General features: G+C 44.0%; 1 protein-coding gene across 2 annotated transcripts in view; it reads right to left on the bottom strand.

The window, feature by feature from the left end:
• tango6 (transport and golgi organization 6 homolog (Drosophila)) overlaps positions 1 to 13,890 on the bottom strand; it is a 40,256-nt gene extending 26,366 nt beyond the window's left edge. The window contains exons 1-12 of one of the 2 annotated variants that reach the window (XM_076076318.1): positions 13,713 to 13,890; positions 12,800 to 13,458; positions 12,595 to 12,714; positions 11,108 to 11,264; positions 10,684 to 10,790; positions 10,217 to 10,379; positions 8,149 to 8,216; positions 7,542 to 7,654; positions 6,250 to 6,426; positions 5,884 to 6,010; positions 5,391 to 5,594; positions 2,068 to 2,211 (exon numbers count right to left, since the gene is read on the bottom strand). In XM_076076318.1, coding sequence (XP_075932433.1) covers positions 2,068 to 2,211; positions 5,391 to 5,594; positions 5,884 to 6,010; positions 6,250 to 6,426; positions 7,542 to 7,654; positions 8,149 to 8,216; positions 10,217 to 10,379; positions 10,684 to 10,790; positions 11,108 to 11,264; positions 12,595 to 12,714; positions 12,800 to 13,458; positions 13,713 to 13,773 — 2,100 coding nt within the window. In that variant the 5' untranslated portion in view covers positions 13,774 to 13,890. The remainder of the gene's footprint in view (positions 1 to 2,067; positions 2,212 to 5,390; positions 5,595 to 5,883; positions 6,011 to 6,249; positions 6,427 to 7,541; positions 7,655 to 8,148; positions 8,217 to 10,216; positions 10,380 to 10,683; positions 10,791 to 11,107; positions 11,265 to 12,594; positions 12,715 to 12,799; positions 13,459 to 13,712) is intronic. The other variant, XM_076076319.1, reaches the window with a different exon arrangement.
• Between the last annotated feature and the right edge of the window lie 50 nt (positions 13,891 to 13,940).

Below are 13,940 nucleotides of genomic sequence, written 5' to 3'. Positions count from 1 at the left end.
AATTGTTTCTGTTGCTGCTGTTTACGTTCCTTATGATGAAATTAAAAAGATGCTCTACAGGAGTGTAAAACTGGTTTGTTTTCTTTGTCATGCGTTTGTTGTGTTATGAATGGGCTACAACTGAATTTCATTCTACATCCCTGTGTTGCATAATGACAATAAATGATCCTTGAATGCGTTCAGACAGCCAGCAGTTATCACTGTGCCACCTGAGACGTTGGTGTTCTGTGTTTGGAATGAAGCAGCAGAGCACAATTTAGCCACCGCAGCTACTGACTACATTGGATGCTACGAACAACTTGTCCCGTACTCTTCAGGTTGCAGCCATCTACCTACAGAACTCTCATCACATTACCAAATAGAGTGGATCCAAGCTTAATGGTTGATGACATGACGCACTTAGTATGGCTAGTTTGGTTAACTAATATTATGAACATTGACTAATACTTGATTACTGCTGGTGAAGAAGTGTAGCATAAAAATAGTTTCTCCATCTCCTCCCTGTGGTACATGGCTACAAAGTCAGCTCTGTACATTTTCATGAGGGATGAAATGCATTCAACACAGAAATACAATGTGCTTTGGTGAGTAATAGGGTGCAAAGGGTCTGGAAAGTTATGGCAAATTTCCCTACGTTTGCACACAGCCCACACTGTTGGTTCAAAGCACCTTAAATAGTTAACTTGCTAGCTAGCCAACTCACCACATGGCACAGTTCACACTATGTATCTGACAAATGAATGGATTATGAGATGGATAACATTAGTTTCTATAAGAACATGACATGGAAAATACAGCCCAATCAGATACCCCTTATGTTTCCATTATACTCCTGTTATGTCCCATGGAAAGTTTCCACATTAAACATTCCTGCAATTTTGAAACCCTAGTGACCTCAGCAAGTCTGCTGGGACCACTGGGACCGCTGGACGCCATTAATGGTAGCTCCCCTTTGCTACTCATTTGTATTTGTTGTCTTTGTTACTGGAGCACTTATGGCAAATGACAGAGAAACACTCATCACCGTCAGAGAAGGAAGCGGATAAAGAGCAGAACATCATTACATCAAAGAGGCTTGGTGCTCAAACATGAGTTGATGGACAACATTTTCCTGATGTCGACATGTTTATGTTAAGATAACATGTATGTTACTGTTGCTGCTGTTTACATGACGCAAATCACCGGAATGCACTACTGGGTTTTCTGTAGAGCATAAATGGACTAAGCTACAACTGCATTTCACTGTACAACCTTGTGATGAAGTATGATTTATGATCCTTGAATCTTTGAGTATAAATTGAACTCGTGTTTTGACCTCCAGTGGCTTGGATCCTCATCTTGCTGCAGTAAAGTAAAAGCAGTTTTGTGCAGCAGCTGTGTTACTAGTTGAACTACAGTTCTCAGTGATGTGAAGGTAGCATCGCTGTTTTCTCAATCAAATAGCTTTTCAGTAGCTCAAGTAGTGCGCTAGCGTGTACACGACCTACGTACCCCTGAGCATTCTGAAGCTCAGGAGTAGTGGATCTCTTGACTGCAGTCTGAAATAAAACCGCCAAGGATAATTAAGTGACCCCACCACCATACACGGACGGACGGGTGTGTGTAGACGACAGAAGCACTTCCTTATGATGTGACATCATGCACCAGTCCTAGGACTGCTCCTACGATGCGTCTGCTGCAGGGACGACAGACCCAACAGCTCGTGTTTACTCCAGGGTGAGGAAGGAGAGGAATTGATTACTAGGGAGTGGACTTACAGCCACAGTTTAATTATATTAATATGTATATTATAATTATACTGGGTTATACTATGTTGTATTATATTGTATATCAATTGTAAATTAATGGTAGTGACTTTGATGAAGTAAATTACTTCTGCCATGTTGCTGTCGCTTAGCTTGCTAAGTCTTACAAGGCACTGTATATAAATGTATTGTAACAAGTCAACACCAGCTTTAAAAACAGTTCTCAGTGTTCTATACTGCATAGAATACCTAGTACATACATCATAGGAATATGTACTAGGTAGATGTAGTTTAATAAGTCACATGTTGATGTGTGAAGTACCTCGGGTCCAGACAGCAGAGTAGCCACAACGCCCATCCCCATGCGCAGCGTCTCGCTCTCTACGGGGTTTCCAAGATTTGGACCAGGGGCCTGATCCAGACCCACACAGGCCCTCTGAAGCAGGGACATCAGGAAGTCCACCACCTGGAGAACAGACAAACAGAATCATGCACACAAATAATAGACAGATTTAAGGGCCTCAAATGTGTTCAATATTCAAGTTAAATCTCAGGGTGGAGATTGTAGAAGGACTGATAATACAAACAGCTGAATTGAATAGGAAGTATAACATGTTTTAACTAGTTTACTAGAACAAGTTTTGCTAGAAATCCCTAGAAAACATTCAGTTCTTTAAGACATCCAAAGGTGAGGCATCTAAAATATGAAATGATACTTCTAATGAGGAGAAACAAGTTTATCAGAGAAGTTTCCTAACCTGAAAGGAAACATTTGTTGGTCCAGCAATAGTAGCCAGCCAGGCAGCCAACTTCCTCTGTAAGCTTAACTCCCTATCACCCCCACCACGAACGAAGGAATTAGGCTATTTTTGTGTTGCAGCATCACTCAACGTGGCCTGCTTCCTTTACAAAGAACTCCCAGAGGAACCCAGACTGGTTTGAAACTGCAATAAGCTGGAGGAGAGATACAAACCCAGGAGGATGATCTAACACCTGACAGAGTTTCATCATGAAATGTAATCCTCTAACAAAACAAACGCACAACATAAATGTAGGACACAGAGGCTGTCACAACGAGGCCAGACGTCCTGCACAGTTCTACACACAGCCAGAGTGCATTGATAGGTTTTGTGCCCCCTGTGTGGGCTTGTTCCCCATTATCTAATAGAAGAGATGATCTTTCTTTATTTATTTTTTATACAGTCAAGAATGTGTGACCGTAGACACTTCAGTAAGACTTCAGTAAGATCTGCTAGATCTGTAAATGTTGACTTTCTCGGGGTAGATATTTGGCTTGTTGTTTGTGTTCTGTAACCAACGAGTAAGAGTTTGTAGCTTTAAAGTCAAGGACAGACCAATTTAGGGTCAAGTTGGCTAATTAGCCAACTGGCCTTCAAACTGACAGTGATCCCGTTGTGGCTTGTTCAGCAAACTACGGTGCAACACAAACGGTAACAAGACGTGCAGTCATAGGGCGTCTTTCTAGTCTTCCGACCACTTACACCACATCACACTACATTTTACCATTCACCTATTCATGCACACATTCACACACTGATGCAGAGGCTGGCATATAAGGTGCCACAGCTTCCAAGAGCACACTGACATTCGGATTGCAGGACACGGGAATCGAACCACGAATCTTCCGATGAATGGACGACTCTTCATCTTTGTAGATGAATAAATAAAAAAAGAGCGGTCTTTAAGGCGAACCAGGGTTGTTTAGCATGCTGCTGTGGGACGGTTTGTCAACGATAGAGCGGTTACCCGTTCCATAGGCTACTCTGTGCTCTCATTATATTCCATTATAAAAGAAAGACACCGTCTCAGGTTAGTTTTTGGGGGCACTTGAGACAGACAAGGATTACTTAATTGAAAAAGCCACAAAGTGTATAAATACCCTAGATCAGAGGTCTTCAACAGGGGGTCCACGACCCCTTGGTTGATAAGACAATTTTTTTTTTTCACCCCACAAATTTAAATGTCTTTAAATATACATTAACATGAATCCAACATATCGTAGTGAATGGATAAATGGAGGCAGAAGATGCTATCTTTCAGCGACACACACGAGCTCTCTGAAGCTGGACACCAGTTCACTCACAGCATGAGACTAGCCTGGACCTGTCCCTCCAAGCCTCCTGCACACAAAGAGGAGGACCCGCCCCTATCGCTGCTGTGCCAATCACGAGGCCGCATGTTACATGCTGGCTCTGTCAGGTTCCCGTGATTGACCAAGAGCCTATTGAGTCCCCAGCTGACTAAGATCCCAGACACAAGGACACACGCTGCAATATTATTTGAAAAAGAAGATCCCGTTGTAAAATAAACAAGTAAATGAAAAAACAACGACATTTACTTCACCCACAAATCCTTGTGCAATCATTTGTGCAAGGTATGCTAAAGCACTGCAGCTCCTTTCCACAACAGCTACTGAGGCCAGTATATTATTATGAGTGTTTGGACATCGTTATGAGAGAAAATGGATCGTTTTGTAACTCGACCAAAAAACATGAATCCGTCCATTATTGTAATAGTTCAGTATTGTATTAAAGATAACAGGTATGTTTATAAATGGCAGTGGCACTAATATGCCATCACTCATTTTCGTTTTCACATGTTTAAAATAAAAATGAATATATGAACCTGTGTATTGTTTGAAAAGCTTAGTATTGAATGCATAATAAAGAGGTATGTTTATACATGGCACTAGGCCCAGTTTAATATAAAACACTATTATTGATAGATAGATAGATAGATAGATAGATAGATAGATAGATAGATAGATAGATAGATAGATAGATAGATAGATAGATAGATAGATAGATATATATATATATATATAGATATATATATAGTCGGGGCTCCCTGCTCCATCTCTCTATCAGTTTGGGGGTCCTTGGCCTGAAAAACGTTGAAGACTCCTGCCCTAGAGTATTTCATGATGAACGTACGAACACAGAGGGCGTGCATGCTGAAGGCAGTGAAGTAAAGAGTGGGGGTAGTATTAAAGCTCCTTCAGGGTACCAGCATATGTATCTCCGGTCTCTCGGTATTAGGGAGTGGGGGGGGGGGTAGATTCTTAGATGATCACGATCCTCTCATGAACGATTATGACTCGATGCAGAAAACTCAATAATCTGAAGTTTTAAACTGAATTCTCAACGTTATGAGCGCCTGTAATAATTCAGTGACACCGGGCTGTCCGTTCCTCACCGCTGCCCCTGAACGCAACAGACGTGACACATGTGCGTCTTGTTTACGTGCTAAGCTAGGCTAAATGCTAGCAGAGTTTTGGTGAGAGAGTTGGATGCTCAGTACCCATAATAGGAGGATATGTTGCTTATTATTTATTGGTGAATAGGATCAGCTCTCTATGTCAAATGACTGAGGACATGCTGAGTTGTGTGTGTTTACTACAGGATGCTGCTACAGTCTCCATCTGATGCATGTTCCTGTTGGTTCTCTTTGCAGTGCTGAACTGTGACCCTCCAGTTTATACAGATCTTCTATGTGTTACTAATGATGAAGTAATAACAGATAATGGAAGTAAATTCACCTGTTTCCTTAATTATGAATCATTACAAACATGCTGTGTTTTATAAAACAGCAGATAGTCAGTGAGAGATAAAGAAATGCACTGACCTGTGAGGTTTTCCTCAGCAGCACAGTATGCTGCAGACAATCGACCATCACAGCCAACACCTGGAGCAAAGCGAGTCTCTGGCCTTGCCTCGCAGACGGAGCCAGCAGCCTCTGTTCCACCTCCACAAGTGTCATAGTTGACACGTCCAGCTCTGGTTCATCTTCCTCGTCTCCATCTGCTGCAGCTGACCAGCCGGCCATCTCCTGCAGGAGAAGCAAGTCAAATGATGGACTGTCGACTGAGGTCACCTTCTCTTCCAAGTGAAAAAACAAACAACTGAAGCACTGTACAATAGAATACAATCTGCACACACTACGACCTCAAAATGGCCACAGATGTGAACAAACTTCTCCACCACAGTCCAAGCATAACTAAACACAATGAGAGTATGCATCACACTGGATTGAATCATGTTTTACAGGCGTGTGTGTGTGTGTGCGTGCGCGTGTGTGTGTGTGTGTGTGTGTGTGTGTGTGTGTGTGTACACCTTACCTGCAGCAGGTCAAGGAAGAAGTCTCCAGGCAGGTCACAGTCTTTGAGTTCAGACAACAGTTGCATAAGACACTCCAGCCTCCACTGCTCTCCTGACAGCTTCTCATACAGAGCATCGTCCTCTTCACTGGGAGACAACAAGAGAGAAGTGAGGGATGACACTGAGAAACCAAGAGAGCCCAGTTATACTAACAGGCATCATAGCTTTGAAGGGGGAGTGTGATAAATAAAGGGTGTCTCTTTTACTGATTGGCCCAAAACATCTGGAAAAGGGTACTGTGCTATTCTGCATCATGTATGTCCCTGCTGGTCCTATCCTAGGTTTAGGGACAACATGTCCATCATGTGTTTCTGTGTGTCATTCACCTGAATGTCTCCCTGGAGCTCAGTCTGGCTCCTCCATCACTGCCCGGGGCGAAGTGGAAGTCTGCTGCCACCTCGTTCTTCTGTCCCTGCAGACCTGAGAGCTGCCTCAGTGCTGACAGGGCCGCAGACGTCTCAGCGTGGCTCAGGTACCACAGCAAGACCTCCTGGCAGGGGGCGCTGTGGAGCACGGAGCACACAGCTCATTTTCAGTCTCCTACTTTAGACTCAATACGATTCATGCATATTTTACGTTTCTGTGGACTATTTTCTACACACCAACACCTTTCTGAAATGATTTTTCTGGCAGGCAGCCTTTTGGCAATTCTGTTTTTGACTCTTTTTTGCATAATCATGTCATGCGTTCATGAAGTTTCAAGCTCTCCAGCATGGAGAGACTGTTTAATTAGACTGGCTGTTCTATATTTCTGTAATTGGCAACAAACCCCAAACACCCTTGTGTTAGTCCATCTCTCGATGCTTTCATTTCCTGACCTCGTCTGTGGCTGAAGACTGACGGCCTCGTTTGGTCTGCACTTTCAGACTTCAGTCATTTCCTAAACTTCCTTCCCACTGCAGCTTTAAGCCAAATGTTACTCAAACAGAACACATGAGCACATTTGTTGCGGACTATATTCAGCAGTGGATTAAACCACATCTGTGCTCGAGCAGGACAGTGTATGTGTATTTGAGTCAGAATAAACTAGTGTTTGTGTTGATAGTAATGAAGGTCACGAAGAGCCAAAAAGTGGCTCATTGATGAGTTTTTATGAGCTTTTGTACTCATAATTAAAGAATCAGTTGGTTTTACTTTGGCAAAAAATAGACTGCGATGAATGTCTCAACAATACCCTGTTGTAGTAAAATAATGAATAATGTCAACATGCTTTTTACATGTATTGTTAACAGTTTGTTCTTTCAGCTGGAGGGGTGTGTCTGCGTGTGATTGACGGAAGCTGGCAGGCTGTTGTTGCGCTGTAGCCTTCATGTCGCGGGCAGACAGCGGGTTGTCAGTGGTACTGAACAGTTAGCACCACCGCAGCATCTAACCGGACCCACGGGACATTTAAAGGTATGTTTACTCGGGTGGGGTGAAGGCAGAGGCTACATTCCGCTGTGCTATGTTTACTGTGTGACAATAAAAGTAGACTTCCATCCGTTGGGTTTAAACATGGTACAGTCCTTCTTGAAGGTCTACTACCTGTACTTTGTGGAAGTACGGCTGTATTCCTTGATATTTCTGAGAGTAACGGTGTTTGTGCATGAACACTCCCACTAAAAGAGAAACACATTACCGTAGGTGGGAGACGTTCTGCTTGGTGAAGCAGAAGAGTGTGAAGAGAACGGGGAGAACTTGTTCCAGAGCTTCAAGAAGAGAAGCTGACGGAGCGTTTCCAACCACCCAGATCTGACGGCAACGAGAGACACAACAGCAGAGACCATGTGTGAGAGGCATATTAAGGGTTACACACACAGTACTGGCAGGCAACATCAGTGTTACTACACCATAATAACCAATAACATCAATAGAATTATCATTATTCAGAAGATTTGTGATTTAGTTTGTCAATGCGAACATCTGTCTCATTTACAAAACTCAAGGCTGGACAGTCCTTAAATATTATGAATTACTCATTTTAACAGACCTCAACGCATTATGATCAACCGGCTGTATGTTTACAGGATCCAATGAATATCATTTAGCTAGTTTTACTATTCATTAAGACACCATGCAGAGCGCTGAGCAGAGATCGCATTCCTGCATATTCTAGAGAAATAATTCCATTGGATTCTTTTCATGAATATTACTCACAAACACACAGTCTCTTTGTACATGGTCTCTTTGCCCCCCTTACCAATGAGCTATGGTCATTTCACATTGTAGTGCTCAGTGGTCCTCACCTTGTACACGTCATTCACACAACGTGTCAGCTCCCATTCCTCCACAGCAGCTTGGAGATGACCCTCATCTGGAAAACACACAGGTGCACCACAGTGTTCAGCCCTGTTGCTATCCCACTCATCATCCACCTGCTGGTCCTGAGACAAAGTGATGATAGCGAGCGGGACAAACAGGACAACAACCTACTGTCTGTTCTCCTGGTAGAAGATTCATATCAACACAACCTGCACGTCTCGAGTATACACAACGTGATGCGACCCTTTCTGAAGACAACGATACATTTTATGACTAGGAGCACCAGAGCGACGGAGTTCAACTGTAGCATTAAGAGCGCTTTCACATCAGAGTACACTTGACCCCCAAAGTCCAGCTAGTGTGGTGTGAACACGGTGCAGTGCACTCAGGAGCAGCATCAGGGGTAAAAAGCAGCTGTGTCCAAAACAAGGAACCGGAATATGTTGTCATGACTGAGCTTCTGTCTCATTGGCCACAGAAGGATCTCTGTGTTCCAACCAAGGAATGAAATGCTTGCTGGAAATGTAGACGGACGAAATAATGTAAACACAACTGGATAATACACACGAAAATGAGATTTATGGGATCATTGGAGACTCTGTATCAGGGTGTTCAATTAATATTCAGCGAGGTCCAGTTAGAGAATCCAAAGGTCCGGAACATCACAATAATGTCTCACTTGCGTTTTGATTAAGTCCCACATACAGGTACTCAATGAATTAGAATATCATAGAAAAGTGAATTTATTTCAGTAATTAAAATCAAAAAGTGAAACTCATATATTATATATAGATTCATTACACACAGGGTGATATACTTCAAGTCTTTATTTCTTCTAGTTTTGATGATTATGACTTACAGCTAATGAAAACCCCAAATTCTTACTTAATTTTTCAGAAACATTTATTGAACATTATGTAATCATTCAGGTGTGAAGTGATGTCAACCAAAGAGACCGTGATATTATATTCACCTCATCATCTAACAAGAGAAATGTGTGAGCAGAGACTCTCTGTGGTTATTAAAGCACTTGTTTCAGCTCTATCCTCTCTGTTGACATCACTGCTGGGCATGAAGTCATGCGTTAGGGTTCTGATGGATCCATCATATTGGTCTCTAAAGGTTCGAAACTTAAAGATTCTCAATTATAGGCTCAGGTCGGGATACAACGGCGTCTGGGTGCAGGCCCGGCCTACGGTCTGCCTATCAGTGACCCCTGCTCTATATCGTCTTAGATCTTGGATATGTATATATAGTAGTAGAGCATAAGTGTTGTCTTGTGTTAGTTTTAAAGGCTGCATTACAGTAATGCAATTTCTGAACTCAACAGACTGTTCTAGCGGTTCTATCATCCGTCTTCACCCAATAAGTCATAATATCCACAGGATGAATAATCAAAAATCTCACTGTGTAGAGATTTAGCAAAAGCTCCGATGGTCAACGCAACAATCTCGTCATAATAATAAAATATAATTAGATTTCCTCCATATTGCCCAGCCCTAGTGTGGCAGCTCAACTGTAGAAGAAGACATTTTGCGTGGTATGACGACGTGGACAACATAAAACAAGTGAGCCTAACCCATCACACTACACCTCACACTGCATGAACATCCCATCCAGAGAACATGGGTCGGTTAGTGCACCACGGTGCAATACGCAGTACTTTAACGTGAGCATCCGTACTATTCTCACAACGCCTTGTTCTGAAATGATTTTAAGATGCATGCTATGTTGAGGGGATGGTCTGGTAGCTCTACACGTAGGCATGGCCGTAGCGAGCGGTGAGGTCATGGAGGTGCGGACCTTGATAATAATTTCCTAAAGAGCCCACCGTCTCTCTGCATCTGAACGACATGAAACTGCTGTAAACTGACAGCTATCAATAAGACTGTGGTGGTGTAGAACTAACCAACACTATTTACCAAACACTAGAAGGTGAAGCGCAACTGTCGTCTCTGGGACCAAACATAGATCCTTTGTGTCTTTACCAACACTAGCTCTACTCTGAATGCAACACCTAACACACACGGATATGATGGCCATGTTACTGACTGGAAGCAGTGGTGCAGCGGTGGAGCGGTCCGAGCAGAGGCGTGAGCAGGTACTGCTGGGCAAAGCTGGGCTTCTCCTGCACCATGAAGAGCACCGCCCTGGTGGCCACACGTTGATGCTGCTGGGCTGTCAGCTGGTCCTTGAAGTGCAGGAGGTCCAGGATCTTCACGACGACAACAACAAATACAACTTAAATGAGCAAATTCTTATGCAGTCCAAACTCACTCATCAGAGCTCTACAGAAGTACAGCAAGTCTAAGTTGAACCAGAGAGTGTGTCTGTAAGCTGTGATGGATGTGAACGGACAAGTGTCTTTGTTAATCAGGTGTTCTTCCACAAGATCTCTGCACGCTCACATGAAAGCCGGCGTTTGGCATCATTTGACCCTTTTAGTGCACTACATACGGCATGCTGACATACTGACTTTAGTGTGTGTGTGTGTGTGTGTGTGCGCGCATTGAGCTGACCTGATGACAGACGTGTCTGTAGTAGGTGTCTGCTGAGGCAGACTGTTGAGGGCAGGTCACCAGGATCCTGGCCACACAGTCACATTTCCTCCAGTCTGAGTCGCCCCCTAGAGGACAGAAACAGTGCTTCACTTAGATCTGGAATCATCAAGTAGAAGTTCCTCTCTATAAAAAGATTCAGAATCTAAACGACAATATATTAAGCGATTGATATAGAAGCAAACACAGTGTGATGGAGACAGATAAGTCAGTGACAGTAATGGCACACTGATGTTTAGCTTTAGTGCGGTTATTGTTCAGGTTAAACAGTGAACATGCATTACGTTTAGGTGGATATCTACGTCTCTACTTGTTTCAGTCAGACTGTGTTCATCACTACTTTCCCTTCTTCCCTTCTTCCATCGTTACCTCCCCTCCCGCTCACCTGTTCCTCCCTCCAAGATGGCTCTGACTACAGCCTGGACACCGTTAGGCTGCATCAGGCGCTCAGACAGCAGCTGACCACACAGACGCTTTAGCCAGGTGGGAGCTGACCTCAGGACTGCCCTGCTGCTGGAACCACGGGAGCTTCCTCCTGCAGACTACAAGGAGGGACAGCACTTAGAAAACAAAGACTCACAGACCTGTGAGCCGAACAAATACCTAAATTGGGAAATCTGAAAGTAAAAATATCCCTATTATTGTGGTTCATGTAAAGTGTGAAACCTTTTAGAGAGATGTGATAAACAAACACGAAGGCTTACAAACATTTAGTTTAACAGACCAGAAGAAAACTTAGGAAACAGATGGAGGAGGAGGAGGAGGATCAAGTGATCCGTCAGCTCAAGACGAGGGACTCGCTGCAATTATATGACAAACATCCATAAGTGGGTTATGTCCAAGAAATGAGTCATTGATTTCATAATTGGACGAGGGCTGAGCCGAATATTGTGAAGCCCGATTCATATCGTTGACATTCTAAGTCAACATTTAATGCTGCGCAGCTTCTTCTTCTGCACGTCGATTCATTCTGTTGAATCTGTATTTCTGCAAAGTGTCACATAAAGATCAGGCTACAGCAATATTATTAGTATTATACTATTTGTAGAATTAGATTTCAGTGGTGGCGGTGTCGTTTCCGACTCGTGTGATCCAAACATTCCCAATAACATTTCTAAAATCCTCAATGGAGTTTTATCTGGATTTATCTGAAATATTCTGCTTGAACCCGTATTTGTTGGCGTTAAACCTTTCAAAAACATCTTCACTGCGGTCAAAGCGCTGCCCGCGCTTAACAGGGCGGTCGAGCAGAAATAAATTACATTTTTACAAACAATAACATCAAATCATGGGGGTTTTTCAGGTGACCAATGCAGTAGTAAACAAACGATTTGAAATGTTTTTAATGAATGCGCTTTTAATATTTGGGGTTAAGTGTGTCGCCCAAGGACAAGGACACATCGACACTTTGCCTCTGAGCCACAGTCACACACATGATGATTCACGGATTTGTGCGCAAAACGTTTGTGCGGTTAAAGCACAATTTAGTGCACGAGTGAATGAAATCCAATGTGTTAAACTTGCAAGGAGGCCCTCAAGAGCCTGCGTTAACGGGACAAACTCTCAATGCAAAGATAACTTTTGTTTGATTACAAGAAAACTCCACGGGGCAACATTAGTGATAGATCACCATACAAACCCAATCAAATCAAATGCCACAACCTACAGCGGCTCAGATGGAATTATTTAGAAACTCAAAACTGTTGCATCTTTTTGAAACAGAACTGTCTTTGCTTACCATTCTGTCAGGGCTTGGACAACATTACCATCTTAACAACAACACAATGTAACTATTTTATATATTCATCAAATAAAACACCCCCTAATTGCCTCTTCCACACCCCCCTGCCCACCAAACATAGACATGCACACCTGTTTGGGTCCTTGGAGGATCAGCAGCTCCTTGATAATCATTGGTTGGTAGACTTGTCCTTGAAGGCTTTTGAGGGCCTCCCTGCAAGTTTGACATTCCTCCGCACTGAGCTCCTGCATCTGAAAAAGTTAGCAAGAAAGACAAAAAACCTTTTATTTGTCTTGACTTCATGCATCAGAGTCCTGTCATATCCTGACTTCTTACCTTCCCCTCTTCTGGGCCGCTTCTCTCTGCCCGGCATGGCTGGTAGCCAAGCTGGCACAATGCTGCCAACACGTCCCCCAGATGCCGTGTGAACACCAATGTGGCGAGACACGACAGCTCTGCCAACTGCAATAGAATGTTCGTGGTGGTCAAAAGGCGGCGTCCAGCTGCTGGCACCGCCTCGCCGCGGACAAGTTTGTCCACCATGGCTCCAAACGCTGACCTGCGACCCAGTGACACACCCACTCCAGCGGCCAAGTATGGGCAGAGCCCCAGAGAAACCACAAACTGAAGGGCCGCTCCAAGCGTCTGCTGCTGGGCAACACCGAGGACATCAGGAGGTAACGGTGGGGCCATCTCAGGGGTGCGTTGTCTAGCTGCAGACGGAGCTGGGGTCTGCTGGAAAAGTTTGAGTTCAGTGGACAGGTGTCGCGCTAAGGTGAGGAGCAGGAGGAGACACTCCTGGACAAAACCCCAAGCGGAGTCTTCCGTGTCACTGCCGAACCAGTCTGCCGCCACCATCACCTCCTCCCTCAGCCTCCTCACCTCCTCAAAGCTGCTCTCGCTCTGAAGCCGCTCATGGAGAAGGGCCCTGTTGGCCCGCAGCACTGCCAGCAGAGCCTCTTGGTGTGAGGACTGAGCATCGTGCGCAGACGCTTCTAGAGACAACACAGAGCATTGCATTGTGGGTTGTGTATGACTAACTCTGTACAGGATTGTTGATTGTATGTAGCCTGTTTCCAGTGTCAGTGCGTGTTCAGTGGAACTGTCACCTAACAACTTCTCATGCACCACCAGGCTAATCATTATTTATCTCAGAAGTGGTTGCTGTAACAGTATAGTTTACGTTATAATTAACGTTACTGTTACCTTCGTTACATCCTCGGGCTGTCATACTAAGTTATCCACTTACCGCCAAGAGGTTTCGTAAGAATATGTATCGCTGAGAGGATAGCTGGAGTTATCGGAGTCATCTCGTCATCACATGTACATCACATGTACTCACAGCCCTTGTTTCTGATCGAGGCCAACCTCGCCATGCCTTGGATGTACTGCGCTACTATCGGCTGCTAACAACATCTCTAAATGGCGCTCAAGTTAAACGTCATCACGCATCGTCCCATAGATATGACGTGGGCCT

This window comes from Anarhichas minor, unplaced genomic scaffold, assembly GCF_050575085.1.
Source record: "Anarhichas minor isolate MPS153535 unplaced genomic scaffold, ASM5057508v1 ptg000005l, whole genome shotgun sequence".
NCBI lineage: Eukaryota > Metazoa > Chordata > Actinopteri > Perciformes > Anarhichadidae > Anarhichas > Anarhichas minor.
This window is presented reverse-complemented; position numbering and strand designations above follow the sequence as displayed.